Source organism: Drosophila guanche, unplaced genomic scaffold (assembly GCF_900245975.1).
Source record: "Drosophila guanche unplaced genomic scaffold, DGUA_6, whole genome shotgun sequence".
NCBI lineage: Eukaryota > Metazoa > Arthropoda > Insecta > Diptera > Drosophilidae > Drosophila > Drosophila guanche.
The window spans coordinates 2,953,448-2,978,103 of NW_022995754.1; the positions used below are offsets into that span (position 1 = coordinate 2,953,448).

Here is a 24,656-nt window from a genome sequence, read left to right on the forward strand (position 1 = left end):
TTTAAGCGACGTAAGAACATGTTACGTTAGACAGTCAATGTGATCTCTTGCATTATGCAGCACTGGCTGTTTGTTTTAAAAGTTGCGCGCGGACTCAATCATTTGTTGAATAAATAAAATGTTTGGATAATTATTTTAAATCTGAAAGGGCTTTGCAAGCAACAAGCTTTTTAATTAATTAATTCATTGTTGTAGCTATCTAAAACCTTCTCGCTTGACCCACCGCCTGGGAAGAGCTGGGCGTTGGCGCCGTCGGCTTTGAGGGATCCTCGAGGACACGCACCATCATGGAGGACTTGGGGCCAGTGCACCAAATAGTGCCATGCTCATCGACCACGAACGTTTCCAGCGTCACCTGGAAGTGGCCACCGCTCGATATGGGCAGCAGGAAGCTGCCGGAGAGGAAGTCGCGCTGCGGCTTGACGATCTGATTGAGGGTGACGGTGTCGCTGGTGCCGGGTTTCTGCAGCTCGTTGCCGGACCGCGGTGGTGGCGTCACCAGCTGGGAGGTAAGACTCAGCTGCACGGACTCGACACGGCGGAAGTGCTTGACCTGCTTGGAGCCAGCCTGCTGCAGGACGCCCTCCACTTTGATGACCAAATTGCTGCCCGACTGAACGTTGACGGGTTCGGTGGCGCTGCGTGGCTGTGGGCTGACCGACAGCTTGATCTGCGTGGACTGCAGAATCTGGAAGAAGTAGCGCGGCAGGCAGAGCGGCGTCTTGGTGATTATCTCGATTTGTGCCACAATCACATCCAAATGCCGATTGCTGATGGTCTTCGCGCTGGGCAGCTCCTCGGGCAGGTTCTTGTGCATCAGCTCCATGCGCCGGCAGCTGGCGGCAAAGAAGCGCGTCTCCGGGTGCTCGCCGGTGGTCAGAAAGACCGGTGGCTCTGGCGGCGTGGCATAGCAAATCGATTCGATGATGTGCGCAAAGAGCGCGCACTGGAACTCGGCCACCTCCAGGAACTCCAGCGTCACGTTGTCCGCATCAAAGGAGGACTTGTAGAGTCGCGCATGCGTCTCCTCGCACGCCTTCAGCGACTTGACCAGCTTCCGCAGCTGATTGGTGACGTGTCCAAACTTTTGCAAGTAGTCCCGCGAGTTCTGGGCCAAGCTGCCAGCAATGGCAGGCGGTGGGACAATCACCTGCGCGTTCTTCACGGTCACCGCGAGGTGCAGCGTCTGCAGGAACTGCGCTCTGATCTTGAGGTACTCCTGCGGAAAGGAAATGGCATACTGAATCGAGGAGCAGGCACGCAGGCTGACGCGTGCCATCTGATACAGATTGCAGGCAGCCTCCAGTCGCTTCATTAGCGGAATCAGTGGCTCGGGCGCCGCTGTCGGTGCATAGTTATCCCTCATGTGCGCATAGTCCAGGCCATAGTTGAGGATGCACTCTGCCTGCGAGATCTGCGAGAGTGTCACCAGAAAGTAGTGCATCTGATCGTTGATCACAATCTCCGAAATGCTCGTGTAAATGTGCGCAGCCACATAATGATGCCCATAGCGACTGGCGCTCCTCGCAATCTTGTACAGTGTCCAACAGTTGAGCTTGTCCAGGCACTTCTCGAAGCACTGCACCACTTTCAGCGGCAGATAGCAGCCCATTGTGGTCTGAAATACGAGCACGCTGAGTATCTCAATTGTGCGCAAGTGTTTCTCCGCATCCACCGCATCTATGAGCTTGTTCAGCTTGTGCAGAATGATGGGCATGCGCGCGAGCATGGGATTGACCTGCAAGTGGCAGAGAATTAATCTTGGATTCACATGGAACACAGCTTTCTGTAACCTACCTTTGCTTGTGGCTGCTCGTCTGTGTCCATGGCATTGTCGTCACCCTCCTCCAGTCCCTCGGATGTGCTAAAGGCATACTTACGCAGCTGAAAGTGCTCGCAGAGACGCACCAGCGCCTCGCATATCAGCTCCGCATTGGCCTGCGGATAGACAACATTATCGCCCAGCGTATTGCTGACAATCTCAATGAAAGTCGCGCCAAACTCCGCATTGGCCTGGCTTATCCTAATGCCATAGGATAGCACACGACGCAGATGGCGCAGACAGTCGGCTCTCCGGGCCGTGCACAGCAGCAGCCCCTCGATGTGCAGACTCACAGTGTGCAGGATGTCGTCCACTTGGCTCTCCTGCTGCGTGCCAAAGGCAGCCAGCACCGAGAGCACAGCCATGGCCTGAGTGGCCGTCGTGTAGTCATCCAGCTTGCTCATGCTCTGAATGCAGAGACGAAGCAGTTGGACACGATGCTCGCGCAGCAGCTGCTGGCAGGTGAGCGGACACTCGCTCAGCTTGGCGAGGATCGAGAGGAAGAGAAATTGCTCGTGCGAACTGATGCAGGCATCGAATTTGCCAATGAGCGCAGCCAGCGCAGGCTTGGGCCAGGCGTGAACACTCTTCTTGCCGGCCAGTTCGTTGAAGGAGCGCAGCACCTGGATGCGCACGGGCGTGCGCAGGTCCTGCATGAAGTCCAGCAGCACCTCGAGCTGGCCGGGCACACCGACCAGCGTGCGGGCGGAGAGTTGGGTGAGCGTGTCGATGATGGCCACGACAAAACTCTGCGCCGGATACTTGGGCAGCAGATCCATGCAGAGTTTGTTGACCAGAGCGGCGGTGTTGGCGTCGTGATGCATGTGCCGCAGCACGGGGATGAGCAGCAGCTTCATGGGCACCGGCACCTGCAGCGATTCGATCATGTCCGAGATCTTGGCGCACATGCTGATGGCAAAGGAGCTGGACTGGGCGGCAAAGCAGCTACTAGCATAGATGGCAGCCTCCACCTCGACGGTGTCGTGGCTGTCGAGGGCGCGACGTATGGCATGGTGGACCTGCTGCTTCTCGGGTATCACGCGGGACACCGCGCCCAGGGTGCGCAGGAGCAGAGCACGTGCCACCGGATCGTTCGAGTGCATCACCATAAAGATGCGGCGCACAAAGTTGTCAATGTTGAGGATCTTGTCCAGGTGATTCTCGCTCTGCTGGCAAACGCGCAGCACCCAGAAGCGCAACAGATTCGAGCCACTCACAAAGAACTCGGCCAGCTTGATGAACGACGAGTTGATCAGTATGGGAAACGGATACTTCTCAAAGAGACGCGGAAAGCGTACAATGGACTCGCATTGGATGCCCTGCTTGGCGCTCCGCAGTCCCTTGTCCAGTTCCAGGAGCACAGAATTGGGATCCTGCTCATTCTCGTTCAGAAAACATTCGTTGAAGGAGCTCACCCGTGTGCTGCTAAAGTGTGACATGTTCGCGTATGTTTGCACTCGCTATTATTGCTATTTATGGTGAATTCTAGTTAATATTTAATTATTTATATTTCCAAACAAACCGGCCGGAATTATCGATAAGACATACCGTCAGTACCCTCAAAAATATACCAAAGTACCTTCTCATTTTAAAAATATACCATAGTCCTAAATCAAATTCCTCGATTTTTATGTTCTATTTGATATTACTTGCTTGCAAACACTTGTAACACTGATACGTTAATTTAATCCGATTGAAGAATTAATATGGCTTATTATAAATACTCATTTTAATAGGATTGTATACCTCATATTTTACAAATTTATATGGTTTGTTGCCAGCTGCAACACTGGTTGTAGATGCCAGAACAGTCGATTCTTTCGATTTGATCTATAGCGTATTTTGCAACACCAGCCAGGCCAAGCCATTTCGTGATTTTTGTTTTTAAATGAATTATGTTTGTTCTAACGAAAGGCAAGTATATGTACCAATATATAATGCTCTTTCTAATGCATTGTAATCTGCAGATGATGAGAAGTTCGTGTTGTTGCCCAATAAACCCGTCTACACCGTCGGTCGCTTGTTAACCGATTTGATCCTGCTGGAGGACCTCAGCATCAGTCGCACTCATGCCCGCTTGCACCTGCCGCGTGAGAGGGATGGGGTGCTTCAAATAGAAGATATAGGCTCCAAGTACGGCACCTTCCTCAACAACGACATTGCCAGAAACAAGAAAATGCCACCAAACACACTGACGCCACTGCCAGTCGGGTTTAAGGTGCGCTTTGGCGGCAGCCGCAACATTTGGCAGGTAACTCAGATGAAACTGGTGAGCGCTGTATCTGCGTTGTCCAACGATCAAGTGAAGGAGCTGGGCATGCTCCTGGCAGCCATGGGCGGCTCTTTGTGTTTAAACTGGGGAGACGCCGACGAGTGCACGCATCTGACGATGAACGAGGCCACAGTGACCGTGAAGCTGCTGCACGCCCTCCTGGAGAACAAACCCATTGTAACCTTTGAATATTGGCGCAAGCTGCTAGCGGCAGCCCAAGGCATACACGTGCGTGAAGACTGGCCACAGCCCGAAGACTACCAACCCACAAACATGGACCTCAGTTGGCGTCCCGAGCGCACCACTTTGTTTGCAAAGAAAACTTTTGTCTTTATGAATCGGCGGCACTTTGAGATCTACGGCGCAGTTGTGCGCAAGGCAGGCGCACTGTGCAAGGATCTCCATTCGGGTGTACGCAAAACATTTCTCACCAAAAAGGATGTCATCGTGATACAATATGTGCCCTCAACGCAGTCCCAGTCAACGGAGACTATCAACAGCATTCAGGGTAGGTTCAGGCGAGGCTTCCTGCTGCTCCCTTTAATAACTTTGTTCTTGCAGACATCCTGGAACAGGCTGGACTCCGCATCATTCAAGAGTATGAGATCGGCATGGCACTGCTGCGCTGCTCCACCAAAGAATTTTGCAATCCTTCGCACAAGCTCATCAGCGATTCGATGCCCACCACAGAGTCCATGACTTCGTCATTCAATTGCTCCATTCTGGCGCCAAACACGGAGGAGCGCAGCGAGACCAATCCGTCTGCTCTTCCTATCTCGGAACTGTTCGTGCCCGAGTCGAATGTGTATAAGTTGGAACCGGAAAGCGCTAAGCCCGAAACAGAGCCGCAAGCGCCTCAAAGCAGACGTCAGAAACGGGGTCGCCCCATCATCGTAGACTCCTCGGATGAGGAGCAAGAGGCAAGCAAAAAGAAGAAATCGTTGGAGGTGCCCGCAGTGAAGCCAAAGCCTTGGAACAAAAATGCCATACTGGTGGACTCCTCCGATGAGGAACAAACAGAAAAGCCAAAGGAAGACAAGCCCAAAGCCAACACAAGGCAGTCGACACGCGGCAAAGCGAACACGGTAAATGTATCGAAACCAGAACCTGCCAGACGTTCGACGAGAAATGCAACAAAGCCAACTCCAGCTGTGGCCGCTGCTTCAGATAGCGAGGACGACGACTCGGCGCTCTTTCAATTTACGGAAAAACCGCAAGAGCAACAACCTCCAAAGCCAGCCGAAACGAGCGCCAAACCGCCAGCCAAAATTCGTGTCATCAATTTTCTGGAAAAAACACAGCCGCAAGCGAGTGTCCCCGCACCGTCGCAGTTGCAGCCGCAGCCCCGCAAGCGTTTGCGCCTGAAGCTATTGAACGAAAGCGACAGCGATGACTGCGACAATTTGTTTAACTTTGACAGCGACAGCAAGAAGCAAAAGAAGGCAGACGCAGAGCACACAAACGAAGACTCCAACGATGGGTTGTTCAACTTTCAAACACACAATCGGAACGACTCAGAGGATCAAAATGAGGACGATGTGCTGACGGAGCCCTTTCTGACCAATGAGACGAAGCGACCGCAGTCCAAGTACGTTGTGTTTCCACGTAAAGCGCTGCCACGCAAGATCGATACCAGTGGCTGGCTATCATGTAGCAGGCTACATAATGAGACCAAAGCTGAGGCGAATCTAAGCGGGCAAATGGAGAGCTCATCCCCAGCAGGCGATGACATTGCTCTCGAACATTCCATCAAAGAAGAGACGCACACAAAGTGGCTGGCTTCCATTCAGCACAGCATTCAGGTGCGTCCCTTTGAGGCACCGCCCTCTCTGAGCGGCCGCAAGAACTTTAAGAAGTTCGTCAAGGTGAGTAGCAGATGGATTGAGCTCTTAACTGATTGCAGTAACACCGTCATCCATTTGTGTCTCCTTCACAGCAAAAAGTTGTGCATTATCACCGCGAAAGTGTGAGCCTACAGCGCCTGCAGCTGGCCGACGGCATTGTCTCGTCTGCCTAGGAGCACACATCTTTTGCTTTGGTTTTCTCTTTGTATTATAATTTACTAACAATAAACTTGCGAAATATGTTCAAAGCCTTCTCTGGATCCTTGTTGGCCCTACGATAGAAGAGCGTCTGTGCGCTCATCCAGTCGTGCTTGTATATGTCCCTGGTTATGCAGCTCGTTGGTTTTTTGTCCCTGGCTTTTGTTTCACGCCCAATAAAACGTTTCACATCCTTGACAGTACGCAGCGTGTCCATATTGAATTCCATCTTCGCAGGCCGCTCCTTGCGGGCAAGCACAGTGCCCACGTCAGCTTTGGCCTCCAGGCGGGCCTTCTCCGCTTTTGTGACTATGGTGGGTGGTTTAAGCAGCACAGACTCGGGAGCTTCAGGAGCACTGGCCTCAGCCTGCAGTTGGACGCGTTGCAGTTGTGCCGGCAGCTGGCAGTTTTCGGGCAGAAATTTGTGGTTTTCCACCTGCGGAAAGTTAACGCAGTGCGGGCGCAATTTGTTGTACAGGCTGGCACTTCTGTTGGCCTGCAGCTTGCTCAGTTTGTTGATCTTGGCGATGGCTGCCAGGAGCAACGTCAGCGTCTCCATGAAGTAGTTATTTCTCAGCAATTGAATGAAATATCTGGCCGCTGACACACAGCACTCGCGTATGCGTGCATGCAGATGATAGAAGCCCAGCAGGCGCACCAAAATGTACTCAAAGTTGCTGCGGGTGGGCATGGCACCCGCCAGCTCGCCGTCGCACACAACGCCGCGAAAGTGTTCCAGCTCGCGGGGCAGATCCAGGCGCAGCAGACGACACAGCGCGGTGTTCAGCTTACACACGGATCGAAAGCCGGGCATATTTCGAAAGGAGTTCTTGCGGCGCGCCATAAGACGGCCGATCAGTGCCGCCGTTTGATCAAAGTCCTCAGCGTCCGGCTCGGACAACTGTTGCAGGTATCGGTTGATCAGCACAAAAACGTTATTTGCTGTGAATTGAGATGTTAGAAATGGGTAAGCCGAAATTATGGGTGGGACTTACCGAAAGCTGTGTCCTCCACCTGCAGGGTGACCAGCGGTGGCCTCTTTAATTGAAAATCATTCAAAAAACACGAAAATTCGGCCATGCTTGAACAAAAAGTAAATAAAGAAACGATTTACAAGAAACTGCTATCGATATACTTGCCAATCGAAACAGCTGTTTGTCTTTCAATGTCAGATCAGTGTTGCCAACTGAGCTATGTTTCCACTAGTTCTAGGTAGCGGGAATTATAGCTATTTTCCAAGATATTTTTCTGTCAAAATTATGAAGTGCAAGCAGAATGCTGAAAGAATATATGGGCATATCTGACTTACTTAAATTCAGTTGCGGAAGACGAACTTGAATACAAATACATTTTTAATACTCTACTCAAAGGAGACAGCTAAAGACAGCTAAAAAGCTGTCAACAAAATTTCCTGGCCATTTCTAGCTCAGCTTTTTATGACCCGAAGAGTTGGCAGCACTGTGTCAGACGGAAGTTTTCCCTATCGCGAACCAATTCACCTACAGAAGCTGTTGCGTGTACGCCGTGTACGCCTTCTGCTGAATTATTTTTATTATAAATTGTTATTGAGAGCGAGCGTGTCAGTGTGTGTGAGTGTATTCAAACATGCTAGTCATCAACACTTGCAGAAATACAGCGAGGCTGGTGCAGAGGAGCACCTGGATAAGAAACAGCTTCCCCATAATCGGTCCATCAATTAGCTCGCGCACTTTCTCGCTGGGCCTGGCCTTGAGAAAGCAAGATGTGTGAGTGCCGTGTGCCCGCTGTGTTTATGAATGGCATTCCTGACAATTACTACATCGCATCTATTGATTGCAGCGTTAACGTAACCTTTGTACGTGCCAATGGCACCAAGATCGAGACATCCGGCAAGGTGGGCGACTCCCTGCTCGATGTGGTGGTCAACAACAATGTGGACCTTGACGGCTTTGGCGCCTGCGAGGGCACACTAACCTGCTCCACGTGTCACCTGATCTTCAAGACCAACGACTTTGAGAAGCTGCCCGACAAGCCCGGCGATGAGGAGATGGACATGCTGGATCTGGCCTACGAACTGACGGACACCTCGCGTCTGGGCTGCCAAATTACGCTGTCCAAAGATATGGATGGCCTGGAAGTGCATGTGCCGTCCACTATCAATGATGCACGCGCCGCGTAGAGCTCGCCCGCACTCCCCGAACCCGGACATAGTTGTTACGCTTTTTGTTTTTGCTGTTTGAGGGCTAGATACTGTCCTACCAGGCAGTCATCCTCAGGCTATTATATAGATGCGTGCATAAATTGTTGTGTTTCCATGCCAATTTATGCGCCGATTGGTTGTTGATTTTACGGTGTTAAGCTCAAAGGGATCCATAGATAAATAATGTAAATATGTGTTTAACCAATAAATTTACATGTATTTTCGTACAAGATGTTGTTGACTTGTTGTGGAGGGGTTTCCGCCAGGTATTTTGCTATTCCTAGAACATTTCATCATGCTTTAGCTTTGTTATCGATAAGGATTGCATTTGCTTTGTTTGCCAGGCCAGCGGCGGCGATAAAAGTTGTAGAGATAATGGGCAGGCAGGCGGCCACTCAGCCAAAAGATATGATAGCTTAATAAAAGTAAACTTTTTATTCATGTCGCAGCTATCAAATAAAGTAATAAATAAATAATTTAATATATACATCTGCTATATTAACTTATTGGTAGACGATTTTAATGCTTTTCCACGTGTGCCGCCGATTTACGATATACGATTTACGATATACGATATATAATATGTAGGTATTGTATATGTATATGTAACATTTTGAACGCCCTATCTGTTGCTACCAGATATCTCTCTCTCATTATCATTATTATAATATATGTATAACTGAAACTTAACAAAGTCTGACAATAGAACGAAATTTACGCCGCAATTTCGTATGTTTCAAGTTCGATTTTCCGTTAATAACTAAGGAAATCCTAGGATAGATAAGCATTTAGGGTAGCTAGATAGGTCGGGTGGGGGCAGGCAGAGTGGTAAAAGATATAGAAACCATTCGAGACGCGTGGCAGCTCAATAAATAACCAAAAAATAAATAAATAGTGGGATGAGTGGGATCCTGCAGAAACAACTTACAAGGTGACGTCTTCACCACGGGCACTCTCTGCCGCTTAGCTTTTTGAGCGTGGTGAATAAGTTAGCGGAGAACGTCACCTTGTTGGTAATTTAACCATGAGTGGGTATGAGAATGACAAAGGAGGGGAGGTGAATCCATTTAGTGCACATAAAACTGATTAGGTTTTCTGTTCACGCCGTTTCGTCGTTGCTGCTGATCGATGATTGCATTTCCTCTTTAGTTCACGTAAGCCATGCCCGCGCCCTTGCGATCAAAGTGACGCACACGCACAAAGAGAAAGGCGGCGACTAGAGAGGCAACGGCCAGGACGAGCAGCAGCATCACGAGGCCACCCACAAAGCTGGGCACCGACATGCAAATGGTTTCGGCATCGGCGGAGCGTGCCGACTGAATCACCACCGTCTCGTTGCTGGCATTGCTGTTGAGGGCAAAGTTGACATCGCCCGGCGCCACCACCTGTATGATGCGGCTCGTGTTCACGTCCGTCATCTCCTGTGCGTTGCGCTTGTAGATGCGCTGCGGCTTCACCACAATGTCCATGGTGTCGCGACGCCGGCGCACGCCCCTCAAGTCATCGAGACCCTCAACGGAACGCGGGCGTCCGCCCAGCGAGACCAGATTGCCGCCAGCACTGAGGTCATCCTTGCGCTTCACGGTGCTGTACTGTCCAGGCTGGCCGGGCAGTGGCGGTGGTGGCAGACCCAACTCGTTGCTGCTGGCCTGTGCCTGTTGGGGCGACTGAGAGCTGGCTGGTCCAGAGCCCGGTCCTGCTGCAGAGTCGGCTGTGGGCACGGCGGAGGAAGTCTGAGCCTGGGGCGAGGGCACCACATCGGGTTGGTTCTCGGAGTACGCGCCAGTGGCATCGGAGGCGGGATGGCGTGGATCGGGATATGCTGCTGGGGGCAGACCGCCCAAAGCAAAGTCGTTGCGTTCGTAAGCCTCGGGTGGACCGTACTCCTCGGACACACCGTTGCCGCCCAGCTGGGGCAGACCATACTCGCCGCCGGGCAGGCCGGGGCCGCACTTGGGCTCGGGGCAGTTGTAGCGGCACACCTGGATGACGCACTGGAAGTGCACGTTCATGGAGTCGGGGAACTTGAAGGCCTGGAAGTACGCGAAGCTCACAACGGAGGCCGAGGGCCCAAAGTTCTTAATCTTCTGGAACTTGCTCATAATCTTGGGCCGCACAACGCAACCGTTCTGATCCACCAGCTGTATGGGCGCCCGCTTGCCGTCATGCGCCACGCAGTTGCGGACCAGCATATCAAACTTATTCTCATCGTCCTTGATGGCCAGCACCATGGTCATGGTTTGTCCAATCTTCACAATGCCAGAGACCTCGGAGGCCCAGGGTCCCTTGCCCACTTGGATCTGCATCCAGCACTGGAGATTGTCGCCCAGGAAATTCGCAGTCACCGCGTGCAGCATGTCCACCTGGAAGGGCCTGAAGGTCACGGCCTTCTCGTAGAAGTCGTACCAGGTGCAGCGCAGCTTGCGTGCCTGATCCCACACCTCCTGCACGTAAGGATCGTACTGAATGATGATGGTGTTCTCGACGTAGCTGCCCGAGGGCGTGGGTGCGCCGTAGCCAGCCGCATTGTGATTGGCCGAGCTGGTCATGCCGCAGCTATTCAGGAAGATCTCAAAGGTGGCGCTCAGGTGGCCAGTGCCCGGCTTGAGGTGCACACAATGCGGATCGCTGTAGAAGCCCTTGGAGAAGATCATGCCATAGAAGGGTCGATCGAACTCAATGTTCACCCGCATGTGGGTCTTCTCGCACTGCACCTGCAGATGCTTGATCTGCGGACTGTCGTTGGTGCTGGCCAGCGGCCAGGCCTCCTCGGACAGATCATTGGTGGCGCCAGTGCTCAATGGACCCTGTGGTGCGCCATATATGGGCGCCGGTGGCCCATAGCCAGCTCTGTGTTCCAGTGGCAGGGCAGCGGATTCAATGTGTGAGGCATCGCCATGCACCGACAGATGCTGCAAGAGGGAAAAAGAGAAAACGATTTGGGCATTAATTAGAGATCAAAATTGCAGGCTCTTGCCTCATATTATTGTAGATCTTTCCTTCGATTAAGTCTGGGGAAATTGTTTTATGGCTCAGCTGGCAGGATTGCGGCAAGCTTGTTAGCTCTTGGCTTACATTTTGGGCACTTAATTGGGCGAAATACGTGGGGGGGGGGGGTGGGCGTGTGTTATGCAATCGAAATCATAGCCAGAAAATCCAATTTGTGTGCCGACGACATTTGTTTGGCAAGAAGCAAACGGACGCGAAGCGTTGAAAATTACACGACAGCTTAAAAATATTTTGAAATTAAATGCCTGCCGTGTGGGGTGGGGGGAAAGCATGACAAGAGAGCGCAAGCTCAGAGCACATTGCGTAAGAGACACACAAAAAAAAGCTCAACCGCCACCCTCCCGCGGGCCCAACGCTTGTCACTTTCTTTCGTTTTCTTTTGGGTTTGCTTTTTTTTTATCCATTCCCGTTTCACATTTGGTTCATAATTTAATGGATCTCTGGCTGCACACGGGAAGCGGATGTAGAGCGAGAGCGAGCGAGCGAGCGGGAGAGACCCAACGAAAACCGAAAGTTAGACACGATGACGGTGTGGATTTCGGTGGCTGCTGCTGCTGCTGCTGCTGCTGCTGCTGCTGCTTCTGTCCACGCGCTGGAGATGTCGTGAGATGATTTTGAAAGTGAAATGACCAAAAGAAAAGCAAACAAACAGCGACAAAGTCGCGGGTTTTTCTTTTCTTTCTTTTCTTTGCTTTTTTTGGACATTCCACGCAATGGCCGGGGGCCAGATATCTCTATCAATGGCTCGTAAAAATAAATATCGATTCTGTGGCCCCAACACGAACGATGCTGCCTGCTCGTATGGCATTTGTAATCAGTTTTTTCTTCTCTTTCTCCTTCTCTTCTCTTTTCTTCTCTCTTTCGCATTGCATTTCACTCGCGGCCCGTAGAAAACTGACAATAAATAAATAATAAAGCAATCTCTGTGAATTAATGCGCTATAAACAAGAAAGTCAAAACTGGTACAAATCAGAGCATAACTGCAATTTCTTCGCCGCATCGCGCACCCCAACAGCAACATATCCAATCCGAACCGAACCGACCAGACACGCAGCGCAGCTGCCTTCAGCCATCAGCTCCTTTGGTCAGCCCGAGCAGAGGAGCCAGCAGTGGCTAAATGGCGTGTAGCTGATGTGTCTCTGTGTGTGTGTGTGTGTGTTTGCCAGTGATTGATGCGCTTTAAATAACCCACTGATGTTTCCATTTACATGGCAGCCAATCCACACACGAAGAGAGAGAGCGGGAGAGCGGAAGAGCGGGAGAGTGGGAGCGGGGCTCACTGTTACCAGCTAACATTGTGTTTTGGGCATGCTTATCAATCGAAAGCGTGTAGAGGGGCGCATGAAGCAAGCGAATTTATGGGCATTTCTAATATTGATTGACAGCCGCCAGAGATTGACAGCTTATGTCCAGCTGCTGTTTGCTTTAAGCGGGCAATAAAATGTATAGAAATCATTACATTTGAATATGATTTGCACGAGAAAATCTTCTACAACTTTTATCTTTTTTCTCGACTGTACGAGCACATTCCAGTTTGCAGCACAAGCACATTCTGTCTGTCGGCAAGTAAATGTGGGATTATTTCCTATTACTAATTGCAAATGATTAGCAAAGTGCCGTTTCAATGCCAGCAACATTTGCTCCACACTGCTCCAACCCTCTACTCAGTCTCGGACAGCGACTGATATTGATCTGGCAGCAGAACCGCTACACATCTTCGCCATTCGATCTCAGACTTCGACCCAATCTATCAACAGAGAGAGACTGCTCACTCGAACTGATTTGCATTCGAATTGCTATTGATAAAACGGTAGTCGATTGAGTCGAAAGTGAAGAGATCCGCTATGGCCGGCTACCCTCTGCATACGAAATGAGCTCGCGACGGAGAGCAGAGCTCCAGTCAGCAGAGCTGCCACAGTCGGCCTCGTCTTCTCCATGTGTCTTATAAAGTGGGCCACATCTGTGATCTTCCTCTATCGGACTCTAACTGTACAGCATTTGGCGTTTCCTAATTGAAATTATGCACAAAACATATTTGATTGCCATCGTAGAAATCCCATCGAGTTTGTTGTAAAACACTTTCTTTGGGGGTTTTGGGATTGGGTTTGTGAACTCACCTTTGTGTTGAATATCAAGCATAGAACTATGGCCAAGAGGCAACTGCGTCGCGTCAGGTGGTGTCCCATTTTGATCTGGTTCTGTGTGTGTTCTGTTCTCTCTGTTGAAATTGAAATTCCAAATTGGCGTTTTGGAATTCAACACAAAAAAAGTGATGTATTTTGTTGATTTGTTTTTTTTTTGGTTTCGCTGCTGCTGCCTCTTCTTCTTCTTCTTCGTCGTCGTCGTCGTCGTCGACGCTTCTCTGTGGCTTTCTTCTTCACTCCGTCGCTGTTGTGGAAGTTGCCTCTCGTTGTGTCTGCAAGAAAAGAAAGGGGAACAAGGGTAAACAATGCTGCAGAATTGCTTTACAGATTTGCATACGAAGATATTTTTGAGGCCATTCAATTGCTGTTAACATGCAGAGGAGGGGGGGCCTTAACATTAACATTAACTTTAACAGCTGAGTGGAAGCTGAGCAGCTGCCGGCGGCCGGAGTGGGAACAAAAGCACCACAGAAACACAGTTATATTTGAACGGTGATTCCAAACTGGAGTTAAAGGTTATTTTCCGCTTTCTTTGGTTAGATAATATCACTATTTCAACTATTTAATTATGCAAAAATATAGACAGCCAGCCAGACAGCAGCTGACTTTATGGCTTTCATTAAGCACCAAAATTAATAGCAACAATTGCCACTTTTCATGTCAGATGACACGCACAGACACACACACACTCTTAGAGAGAAAGAGACACACAGACACACACACACAAGTGCATTTTATGTAAAGCACAAATGAAAACTCGCGCGCGCGCGCACCAAACAGGAACCACTTTCTATTTTCACTATAACAGTACTCTGCGATCGGCAATGCAAGCAGTTTCAGCCACAGACAGCCAAAAGGAACGCCAACGCATTCGGTCGCTCACTCGCTCGGTCTCTGTCTCTGGATTTTCCACACGGTGGCTGCACTTTATGGCCAGGCCATTAAATTTTCGTGTGTGTTTTCTCGGAGCTTACTTTTACAGTTGACCAACAGTGCAGTAGCCTAGCATAACATTCCGCCTTAACAGTCGCTGTTAACATTGGACTACTCCGACTTCGACTCCGATTTCAACTCCGACGGTGGTGCGCCTGCGTCTGAGTGCCGCTAAAGACTGACAGCTTTCACACAGCTTAAGGCTGAAGCTGCTGCGCTGCTTTTGGAAAAGTAAGCGGTGTGGTGTGGCGTCTCTGCTATGTCTCTGCCCCAGCGAACGCATTTCACTTGCCGCCAGAAGAGCAGCAGCAGCAGCAGCAGCAGCAGCAGCGGCGGCAGCATTTGGTTTTCTTCTTTTTTTGGCCTTTGGTGAATGTTGTTGCCTGGCAGTTTTACTTTTACAGATGGATGACAACAGTTGGAGCATATTGCACGGCTCTTAGTTTCAACTACCAACTCCACGCACAGTTCCACAATACACCGCACAACTCTTCTGCTCAGCACAAAACACATGTAAATGGGCTTTTAACAAGCCTTGGCCATAAAATACGAGGCACAGTAGACGGCGGGTCGGCCAAGAGCAGTGAGAGACGGGAGACGGGAATTGAAGTCGGGAGTGAGAAACCGGCTTGCTGCGGCGTTGAGCAAGTGTACTATTAACCCACTGAAACAGTAACGGACACCACACAAACTTGCCATCAAACGTTTTGAGGGGGGGACATCAGTGGGGTGTGAGTGGGTAGGAGGAGTAGGAGTAGTAGAGATATCCATCAAACTGAAGCTGGAATTGACTTTGAACCCTAAACACAAGCTGCTGAACGGATTATGCAATCTTTTTTTACTTCTTTTCGCTTTGTACTCTCTTTCTGCTGCAAGCAGCAGCCAATACATGAATTTGTGGTTCTTTTGCTCTTATTATTGGGCGTTTCATTTCTCTTAACAGATGCAATTGTTTGCGCTGTCCCTCACTAACTCCTTCAATTATAACTGTGCATTCGCTCTCTTAATCTCCCACCCTTTGCTTCAACAGGTATCGCTTGCTCTCTTCCCTTACTCTCTTTGACATGTTTATTCATTTCGCTTTGGCGTGGCTTGTGCTTATTTAACAGTTAACTATTTATAGGTTGATTTGACGTCTACTACTGCGAATATTTTCCCTGGCTCACTTTCTTCTCCCTGCAAATGGCCTGCAGATTTGCATATAAAACTAGAAATCTTTTTGGCAATTAGCGCGAAAAAGGTAGGCGAAATGTGTTCGGTGGCAGTGCGCGAGCAGAGGAGCATTCTCTGCTAATTGCTGGCACCCGAACAAATTCCTTATCAACTGACTTCAATCGCAGACAAAGAAGACACAAATTTTTCTCTTCCGAAACTGATGGAGCTTGTTTATAATGCTCATTGTTGTTGCTGTTGCTGTTGCTGTTGTAGTTGTTATGTATGTGTAACTGCCAAATGGAATTGTTTATTGTTGCTGTTTGGCAAGTGAAAGTTTTTCTACGCTGGAGATCTCAGTTTCTGTCTCCCTCTCTCGCTCTCTTGCGCGCGCTCTGGGGTCTCCCTCACATACTCGTACAGTGCGCGACGACAGTCTGCTTCCTCTGAGAGATGCCGCATATAAGGGAATTATTTCTTGGCTTTTGTTTCTTTTCTTAATTAACACTATAAAATTATATACACATTTGCTCACACACTCGAAAGAAATCTCCGAGAAGGTGCAACTTTTGTTTTCAACTAATTAGTTTACGATCCTGCCCGGTGGGGGGGTGTTGAGCATTTTTCATTTCACTTCCCCTGCCCTCAAGCAGTGGCAAGCAAACATTAAATCATGTGAAAAGTGGCCGACGCTGCAAGTGAAAATTCAACGGAAAGTTGCGCGCCAGCAAGCAGCCTGCAAGCAGTGCAGTTCAGTTGTCGCCGCCGATGTCTCCAATCGATTGAATGACAATGCGTGACGCTGATCACAACTGGTCCAACTGGAAACTAGGTGAACCACTGCACTCACATAACTCCTCGAGCTGCAGTCCACTCGTTCTAATTCTTGATAATTTACGTGGCTGCGAGGCAGCCCCCTCGGCGTGTGTTTGGAAGAGCCGGATATCGATACGAATCGTGGTTGAATTTCAATTGTTAATGAACAGCCTGCAAGGATTTGAATAGCCCCACATTGAAGCACGACATTTCCTGCTTTTGTCAGTCAAATCAAGCAAAACTTTTGCTCTCATTTTTCAGTCGAGAAACTAGTTCAAAAGGACTTTGGCTTTTCTTTACCCAGTCAACATTTCCATATAAGGATAACTTTCCTTGGCAGCCTCGCGTGGCATTCATTGACATTGAATGTCAATTAAAAGCAAAAAACGAAAATGCATTAAATGCCACGGACAAGTAATTATTTATCCATGCGTTCAGTGCGTTGTTTTTGGCATTTGCCAAAACGGCTTCGTTAAGTCCATTCATTTAATTGAACGCTTTCACAAATCCCCCGTCGAAACTGAAGCTAACCGCGCCGAGCACTGTCCAGTGTCCAGTCTGGCATGGACCCATGGACACATGGCCATATGGCTGCATATCTTTATAAACATATTTTGGGTTATTTGTCTATGGTTATTAATTGAGTAGCTGACAAATTCGTGACATGCCTCAGCTGAGATGAGCTGCCAACTCAAATATTATTTTTATTATTACCAAAATGTTGTTGCTCGTTTTGGAATGTTTTTGTTTGGCAAAAGTTTCACTTGCAGCTGGTGACTGCTGCTCGTTGTCATTTCTGTGGCCGTAAATGATCGATATTATTTGGCATTGTGGCATAGAAATTGAAGCACAGTCTGCCTCATGCGTAATTAACTACACATGCCCAGGCGCCCGTCACGAGGTTCCCCTCTCATATCGGATGCTGATGCTGTGAAAGTGAAATTCGTTCGACAGCAAACAAGCGCAAGAAGGAGAAGGCCAAGAAAAAAGCGCAAAAATGTTAACAGACGCTGAAGGTTTTCTCTCTCTCTCTCTCTCTCTCTCTGTCTCTCTCTGTCTCTGTCTTGTAAAAGGGGCAATTTATCTGGCCGTGTGTGTGCCTCGGTTCAGTCGCTTTTTATAGTTATTAAGTAACTTCTTTTTTTTCTCTCTTGCAGATCAGCAGCTGGCAAACGTCTCTGAAATGCTGAAAGGTATTTCTCGTAGCTAATTCAATTTACCCAACTTATGGATATTTAATGTGTAGGGGCTGTAGGGGGGCAGGGCTAGAGTTGGTTATGAAAGTAATTGATGGATGATTGAGTGCTTTAAGAGTGAGAATATTTTTAGTATTTAACAACTATTATTTAACTATACGAAATATACCATGAAATGTAGCTAACTTTTGGCTTAGTTTTGGCATTTCAATTGAGTTTCCCAGATCGTGTTCCCTTTGCCAAAACCAAAGACTTGGGCAACAAACTTTTTGCGTGGCAATTTTCACTCTGACACCGCATATCCGGGCGGGACCATTTTGTGCGGGCATTATGTAAAATAGTAGAGCAAACAATTAATTTTCTATGCTCCAGTTTTTTGGCGACAAGGCGACAATTAAGAGAGACAAACCTGCGATAAGGCTGGCGCCCGCAGCCGCACTCCAGACCCCGGGGCACTGTCTGACTCGCAAATGAAAGTAAATTGTTGCATGCCACAGCCACACCAGTGTTCGACGGCATTCCATTCACTTCGTTATTCATTTTGTTGTAGCTTATGTGCAATTTTCCTTTGCCTCTCGCGCATGGTGCGTACAAAATGATAACGCAATTTATCGCAAAATAGGGAAAGTGAAGTTAGAAATGGGCAAAGCGAGCAATTTGCATGGGTGCCAACCAAAAGCGGGAGAGGCAGAAGGTGCAGAATGAAAGGAAAACCAATGGGGGGTGTCATTTTCGTGGCGTGTTTTTACGAGTATTCCCAAAAAGGAACTGTCATTTTTGTATGCCATTCGGCGGGTTGTCAGCAGCGAAGTTTATGGATTTTGGGGAGAAGCGACAGGTTTAATGGCTCTGCCTGTGGCAGTTTTAAGTGGAATTTAAGAGTTTTTTGTAAGCAGAAAATCGTAATGCATCGTAATTTCGAACACATTTCAGGCTAACTAAGACTCATTTTGAGTGGCGTAAAAAGGTGCTATAAATTGCTGATTAAAGCAAAAATATAAAAATGTTTCTACATTCACTTTTGAAGTGCGAACTAAGAAACCGAATGAAAATTTCCCTTTGCTTTGCATCAGAATTTCTTCCACTTGTATTCTCCCCCCCTCTTCAATGCTCGCACCGCACCGCACCACCTTTCCTTTACACAGCAATTTCAACCCCAAAATTCGCATTGAAGGCTGACCAAAGAACTACCGTTAGCTGTTGACCATTTCCGTGGTCTGCAAAATGAGACAGAAAATGCAACAACGGCAAGCAAGCCGCTTCCTGCACTCCACTCGATGATCATTAGCGGAATTAGCGGACTGCCAAAACAAAACAAAAACAGAAGTGCCGTTAGCCAGGATCAGCGGTGCAGATAAAGCAAAAGACAATTAACATATTTCACAATAGTCGTTCCCCCTCCACAACCAGCACAGTCCACTGTCCAGTTCCTTCGCTGCAATTTTCGTTCCTTTTGTTGTCCACTTCTTCTCTTACTTTCCATTTCGTTTAACGGTAAATGCGAAATGCAGCAGCGTGGGGAGCGGCAGTAGGGAGCGGGCTGCGGTGGGGGGTAAGCAGTGAGCATTGAATGGGCAGAACCGGTTAACGGGACAGCAGAGTGCAGCGGAGCCCAAACGAAAGTAAAAACTGCAAAGGGCTTGCACTTTCTGCCCAAGCAGTTCGTCCGGTCTCCATTTAATCGAAAGAGATGGAGAGAGGAGAGTGGGGGCAGCCAGAAAGAGACAGCGAAAGAAAGCAAGGCAATCAAGAAACGTGGCAGCCGGAGGGGTTCCAGGGGAGACCATGCCATATCCTCCACTTGCAACGCATCGTTAACCAAAGTCAAGCCAAAGAGGCGGCAGAGAAGAGACGTTGCAAGTAGAAGCTGGCCCAGGCTGCCAGTTTCTGTGGCAGCCAAAGCCGGTTGCATTTTGCTCTGAAATAATTAGTGACCCAATTTCGGGTGCCTGCGCTGGCGCTGAGCTGCGGCTGTCGCCACGGAGCAGCAGCGGCATGTTCCGCTTGCCTGCCTGCCACAGCACAGCACAGCGCAGCGCGCCGCAACGTTGCAAGCAAATTGTTGGGCGCTCTCTGTGCGGTGTTGGCGTATTTTGTGGCATGCATGCAAAGAAAGTGGTTTTCATTTCTTTTCAGCACACAAACACACACAGAGACAGACACCGGTCCGCACTCCTCGCCGCGCCACTCTCGTTTCTGGCTGCGGCACAATCAAAATATCGAATAATACAAACTACGAGTAGATCCACCGAAAGACTGAGCGCCCGCCCATTGATCTCCATGAATTTTCATGATTTTCTTGATATTTTCAAATCAACTTTGATTGCATCTAATGAAGAGCTTGAGCTGGAGCCGCTGATGTTTTGATGCCTTCGAGTAGCCTTCAATCGTGTGGATAGTTGTTGGTGTTGCCAAATGGCTTTCTGCGGTGCTGTTCCAGTATGAACAAGCCGTCAATTGCGGGTTTGAAAGGTGACTGGCAGCTGGGTTTTTCGAGTGTTAAGTTGGAAATCAAAATCAAAATTGAATTGAAAATTATTCAGAGAATAGGAAAAGCAGCCAAGGGAGTTCACAGAATGGAAAGCACATGGAAAAAGTGATGAATGAAATGAAAGGTTTTTGGGTGGGAATAAGTGTTAGAAATATTATTAATTATTGCCAATAAATGGGAGTGGCAAATGGTGGGTTTTTGGGTGGGAATCTTCAATCTAACTCAGGGATAAACACTTTAATTTTGTACTCCTCTTGCTGCACCTGAAAATCTCTTTTTGTTTTGCAAAAAAAAAAAAAAACCTCGCTGGCTGCCAATGAAAGTTTTATTTTCTTTGTGACATTTTCACGCTGCCATGGAAAAACTGCGTGAAAATTGCACAAGGCAAGACAATTGCCGTTCATTTGCGATTGTCGCCAAGTTGCAAGTGGCAAGGCAAGACCCAGAGTGCGCTCGCAGCTAGAGAAAAACCCGTAATTATGGCCGCAGCAACTGGCGCAGCAGCTTCTTTCACTATGAGAATGTATATCCAAGTGTGTGTGTTGTGGAATCAATTAAAAGTATTGGCAGGCGCTATGTTTGGGCAGCGATGACAAGTGGCAATGGCACACACGACGTATGAGCAATGGCAACCCAGTTGCTCGTGCTGCTGCTGCCGCCTGCCACACAGACGAAAGTAGCTGCGCAGGCACTAACCAAAGTGGAGCAGTTTTTGAACAAAGCAATTCGCAATATTAATCAAACGGCAGCCAGCAACAGCAGCAACAGTTGCTGCCTCGAGTGTTGCTGCTGCAGGCACACACATGTCTTTGCAATTGCAACTGCAACATAAGCCACACACTGCAAACGCGACTGAGAAGCGGCACACGGGTAATTTCAGACTTTCATTCGCGCGAAACGCGATGAAATTTCACCAGCAGCAAGAGGCAGCAACAGGCAGCAGCAGCAGCAGCAGCAGCAACTGGCAACATGAGACACAGAACCGTACCACAGCCGGCAAAAGCTGCAGCAGAAACTTGAATTTGTAGTTTTTTGTTTTACGCCCTCCCCTCAGCGCCAGTTTTGAGTGCTATGCAAATCCAAAATGAAGCTTAATGAGCCAAGGGTTCCACATCTATAGATCCAGCTCCAGCTCCAGCTCCAGCTCCAGTTGCATGCCCCAGCAGGCAGGCAGCAGAATCTACTCGCGTACACCTTTAACTATCCATTAATAATGGCTGGCTATATTTCCGCATAATGCGTCTCGACTTTCTACCAAATGGATCAGTTATTTCAGCTTTATGTTTGGCTAGCAGCAGTAATTGCAACGCTTTTGTGGGCAACTGGAACTTGGGAGCTACTAAATGTATCATCAAATGTTATAGAAAAAGTGCTTAAAAGAGTGTTGCTGAGACTTAGCGTAGAGGCTGGAGGTCATGGAAGTAGAGCTGTCTGTCAAGCAGTCAATAAATAATTGGAATAAGCCAATGAATCCAGACATGTTTAGCAATGAGCAGCCACAAAGCTGCTAGTAGCTCATCCTGCCACACATTTTAACATTAAACTCCGAGTAAATATGTGCCACACTTCCACGTTCTTGTCTTACCTTGGGGCAGTGTTAAATCCCTGACATATGGTAGAGTACGGAGTTCGTTTCTATTCTGTTTAATCCCTTTTTGGCTGCGGTGAATGGCACACTGGCAGATCACGTTTCCTTTTGTTTTGAATTGGTTTCCAAATCGTTTCTGTTCGTTGCACAAATTTGAAGCAAGAGCAAATCAAATTGGATCGTTGATCGTTGCTCGCTTTGTTTTTTGTTTTATTCCAAGTTTGAGTTGCGTGAATCGGGAACCGGGGGGCACACGGAACGCGCAGCGGTACGCGAAATGCTGGACAGGACGCACACGGAGGCGCCACAACACACTGAGAGCTAGCTGCAGAGACACAGTAGACGAGACGAGAGTCGTCGCACACCAAACGTTGAAATGAAAATGCGGCCCGGCCGTATCTCTAACCAAGATTTTATATCGCGTGAAAGTTTTGACCCCTTTACGGCGGCGGCTGCTTCGCTCGAGCGGTGTCTGAGACAGAGAGAGAGAGAGAGAGAGCGAGAGAGCGAACGTTGAAGAAAGAGAGTCTCTCTGGAGCAGCAACAACAACACACACTCTCTCTCTCTCTTTGTCTCTCTCTCTCTGTCTTTGCTGCATGCAAAATATGCCGTTTTCGGCTATTCTTTTGGCAGCCCAAAACCCGAACCCGAACCCAAACCCGAACCCGCTACCGAACAAGTTTCGTGCGCAACTTTTCATTTCAGGCCGCTTTCTGCAGCTCTTTGCTCGTGATATTTATTTTTGGCAAAGGCAAGGGAGAAGGAGGAGGAGGCGGAGGCGGAGTAGGAGCAGCCCTGCTTTGGGCTGTGTCAAGGTAACTGGTGACGTCGGAGGCTACCACCTCGGCTCAACGATTGCCTAATTTCGATTGGTATTCGTAAAGGGTTCACGTCCGGCTTCAGTTTTTGGCTCTGGCTTTGCCTCTGAGTCAGCTAACGGGGCTCGTGGTGAGCCCCGCCGCCGCCTCTTGTTATTCTGGCCATTGCATTGGAAAATTAAATAATGATTATGCAATGCGGCACCCTCCCTGCTCATCGCACCTAATGACATAATGCATAATTGTTGTTGTTTTGTTAATTAAACCTTTGTGTGCGTTCGTTAATAAATTTAATAAGTTTATTAAGTCATTTTATTGTCAGTCTGCCTGCACTTTTGCTACAAGAAAACCTTTCGAAATGGCACTTTTGTGTCTTATTTTTGGTTGATTTATCAGAGCCAAGTTCGCTGCCTGAATCTTTTGTTATGCTCGAGAGAAATTAATTGAATAAACGTGGGGGCTTGGGCGCTGCTTTTGTTTTTTTTTTATAGAACCCTAAACAAGGTTCCCTTTAGTATAATTTGTGAAAGTTTTTGCCTTGCTTTTGTTATTTTAATCACAAGAATTTTTGGCATTTATATACATGAAATTTATGCAATTTTTTGGCACATTTAAACCCTCTGCCATTTCCCAAATTTATTTTAATTTTGTTATTAAAAATGATTAAAGATTGTTCAACAACATGCGGCCATTAAATGAATTTTGCACAAGTTTGCCCGTGCCTCAGGGGTGCTTTGCATTACACAATTGAAACGCAAAGAAAACCCAACAAAAGACAGCAACAAATCAGTCTTTGTGCCACATTTTTGCTGCAGCAAATGTGTCAACTGCCGGCAGCCTGCATTGTGGAAATATTTTGGCCAATTTGCGATGATGAAATGGCGCAAAAATGCGAAGGCACAGCACGGCACGGCAGGGCAGCGCTTTAAAGCCGAAATAGACGCGCGAAAATGATTAAGTAGAAATGCCCAAAAACTGATGACGAGATACCAAAATGGTAACCAACGACAATTGATCCGTTGCAAGAAAGTAAACTCGATGAACTTTCATTTGAGCAAAAGCACCTTGGCTGCCCAAGCGATGACAGCATGGAGGGAGGGTCTGGGCTCTGACTCTGACTCTGTCCCTCTGGCAGACCAAAAGAAAACGAAAGCGCGCGCTCTGGGGGTTTCGATTTCAAGCCAGGCCTTTGGATCCGGGGTGAATCACACATGGCACGGTAGATCCATGGTCTCCAAATGACGTAGACATGGATCCCTCTGCACCAGCATAAAATGCGTTTGTTTGAATACAAAATAAATGCCATTTACGCTGGCAGACGCACAACCAAAATGGAATTGGGTCAGGGACGTGCCTGGCATGCTAATTGAGTTACGGATGTGCCCAGGCCTTGTTTTTTTGTCTTTTCTTTTCTTTCTAGAAAATTAAGCCCCGCAACGGCGGCAGTTCAGGTTGGGTAAGGCAATGGTTTGTGCGCCGCGAGAACTGAACTCGGTTTGTGATGTAATTCGAAAGGGAAAGTAAGGCAATCAACGGCAGAGAGTTGAGCATTGCTTTGATCTGATTTGGGATATGTTTACTTGTGTTTTTTGTGTGTTGTTTTCATAGATTTATTTACTGATTAACAGCTCTTGATTTGGGCTTGTTTGGAGCTACTTTGAAGATTATATATCAGCGCGGAGAACTACCCATAAATGTGTTAGTTTGAATAAGAATTTTCTAGTTTAATTAAGGGTTTAAGGAAAGGATGTACACATTTTGCAATCTTTTTCCTACTTATTTGCTGGCAAATCTCGCATAAATTTACACGAAAATTTCATCTTAGTTTTCCCACTTCCGTCTGGCACCTTTTTATATATATTTTTTTTTAACTTTTATGCCTAACATAAAAACTATATTAAAACGGATATAAAAGTTTGTTCAACACTAAACGCGTCTATTATTTTGCCTCCCCAACTTTGTAGCGACTTTTCTCACTTGATTTTGGACAACAATAGCCCCGGAGGTAATGTCGAGTTAATTTAGTTAATTGTTGTCTTGGAGACAGAAACCTGTTGCCTGCTGCCCCGCGGCAGTCTCAGCCGATTGGCAGTGCAGTTATAACGGAGCAACATTTAAGCTCTTATTGTTTATCGAGAAAAAAATTATTGTCGGTCTGGTCTGGTCTGGGCCCTAACAATGTCAATCATTATG

At 48.1% G+C, this 24,656-nt stretch overlaps 5 protein-coding genes across 6 annotated transcripts; 2 read left to right on the forward strand and 3 right to left on the reverse strand.

Moving 5' to 3' along the window:
* Window positions 1-130: 130 nt before the first annotated feature.
* On the reverse strand, window positions 131-3,355 carry LOC117589352 (integrator complex subunit 7). Its single transcript, XM_034281236.1, has 2 exons — window positions 1,798-3,355; window positions 131-1,738 (listed from the first exon to the last, which is right to left on the reverse strand). Exons 1-2 carry the CDS (start codon window positions 3,259-3,261, stop codon window positions 200-202), a joined length of 3,003 nt encoding a protein of 1,000 aa, XP_034137127.1. The 5' UTR covers window positions 3,262-3,355; the 3' UTR covers window positions 131-199.
* Window positions 3,356-3,592: 237 nt separating this feature from the next.
* Window positions 3,593-6,186, forward strand: LOC117589356 (nibrin). The gene is made up of 4 exons (XM_034281242.1): window positions 3,593-3,736; window positions 3,790-4,602; window positions 4,656-5,959; window positions 6,031-6,186. The coding sequence occupies exons 1-4, from the start codon at window positions 3,718-3,720 to the stop codon at window positions 6,109-6,111; spliced, it is 2,217 nt and encodes a 738-aa protein (XP_034137133.1). The 5' UTR covers window positions 3,593-3,717; the 3' UTR covers window positions 6,112-6,186.
* On the reverse strand, window positions 6,139-7,264 carry LOC117589375. Its single transcript, XM_034281286.1, has 2 exons — window positions 7,132-7,264; window positions 6,139-7,078 (listed from the first exon to the last, which is right to left on the reverse strand). Exons 1-2 carry the CDS (start codon window positions 7,214-7,216, stop codon window positions 6,147-6,149), a joined length of 1,017 nt encoding a protein of 338 aa, XP_034137177.1. The 5' UTR covers window positions 7,217-7,264; the 3' UTR covers window positions 6,139-6,146.
* A 365-nt stretch (window positions 7,265-7,629) lies between these two features.
* Window positions 7,630-8,440, forward strand: LOC117588981 (adrenodoxin-like protein 2, mitochondrial). The gene is made up of 2 exons (XM_034280570.1): window positions 7,630-7,881; window positions 7,955-8,440. The coding sequence occupies exons 1-2, from the start codon at window positions 7,742-7,744 to the stop codon at window positions 8,292-8,294; spliced, it is 480 nt and encodes a 159-aa protein (XP_034136461.1). The 5' UTR covers window positions 7,630-7,741; the 3' UTR covers window positions 8,295-8,440.
* Window positions 8,441-8,763: 323 nt separating this feature from the next.
* Window positions 8,764-22,018, reverse strand: LOC117589247. Of its 2 annotated transcripts, none has more exons than XM_034281019.1 (3): window positions 21,642-22,018; window positions 13,442-13,740; window positions 8,764-11,227 (listed from the first exon to the last, which is right to left on the reverse strand). In XM_034281019.1, the coding sequence occupies exons 2-3, from the start codon at window positions 13,508-13,510 to the stop codon at window positions 9,461-9,463; spliced, it is 1,836 nt and encodes a 611-aa protein (XP_034136910.1). In that variant the 5' UTR covers window positions 13,511-13,740; window positions 21,642-22,018; the 3' UTR covers window positions 8,764-9,460. The 2 variants fall into 2 exon arrangements, with proteins under 2 accessions (XP_034136910.1, XP_034136909.1); XM_034281018.1 differs by lacking the exon at window positions 21,642-22,018 and adding an exon at window positions 14,443-14,565.
* Window positions 22,019-24,656: the final 2,638 nt, after the last annotated feature.

What these genes read in the sequence shown, in the direction of transcription:
- LOC117589247 (XM_034281019.1), bottom strand. Translation starts at nt 13,510, where the DNA reads ATGGGACACCACCTGACGCGACGCAGTTGCCTCTTGGCCATAGTTCTA. An exon ending in GCTTGATATTCAACACAAAG is followed by an intron (nt 11,228 to 13,441) that starts GTGAGTTCACAA and finishes TCCCTCTTGCAG; the next exon opens with CATCTGTCGGTGCATGGCGA.
- LOC117588981 (XM_034280570.1), top strand. Translation starts at nt 7,742, where the DNA reads ATGCTAGTCATCAACACTTGCAGAAATACAGCGAGGCTGGTGCAGAGG. An exon ending in GCCTTGAGAAAGCAAGATGT is followed by an intron (nt 7,882 to 7,954) that starts GTGAGTGCCGTG and finishes TATTGATTGCAG; the next exon opens with CGTTAACGTAACCTTTGTAC.
- LOC117589356 (XM_034281242.1), top strand. An exon ending in GACTATCAACAGCATTCAGG is followed by an intron (nt 4,603 to 4,655) that starts GTAGGTTCAGGC and finishes TTGTTCTTGCAG; the next exon opens with ACATCCTGGAACAGGCTGGA. An exon ending in ACTTTAAGAAGTTCGTCAAG is followed by an intron (nt 5,960 to 6,030) that starts GTGAGTAGCAGA and finishes TCTCCTTCACAG; the next exon opens with CAAAAAGTTGTGCATTATCA.
- LOC117589352 (XM_034281236.1), bottom strand. Translation starts at nt 3,261, where the DNA reads ATGTCACACTTTAGCAGCACACGGGTGAGCTCCTTCAACGAATGTTTT. An exon ending in ACGAGCAGCCACAAGCAAAG is followed by an intron (nt 1,739 to 1,797) that starts GTAGGTTACAGA and finishes TGCCACTTGCAG; the next exon opens with GTCAATCCCATGCTCGCGCG.
- LOC117589375 (XM_034281286.1), bottom strand. Translation starts at nt 7,216, where the DNA reads ATGGCCGAATTTTCGTGTTTTTTGAATGATTTTCAATTAAAGAGGCCA. An exon ending in GGTGGAGGACACAGCTTTCG is followed by an intron (nt 7,079 to 7,131) that starts GTAAGTCCCACC and finishes CTCAATTCACAG; the next exon opens with CAAATAACGTTTTTGTGCTG.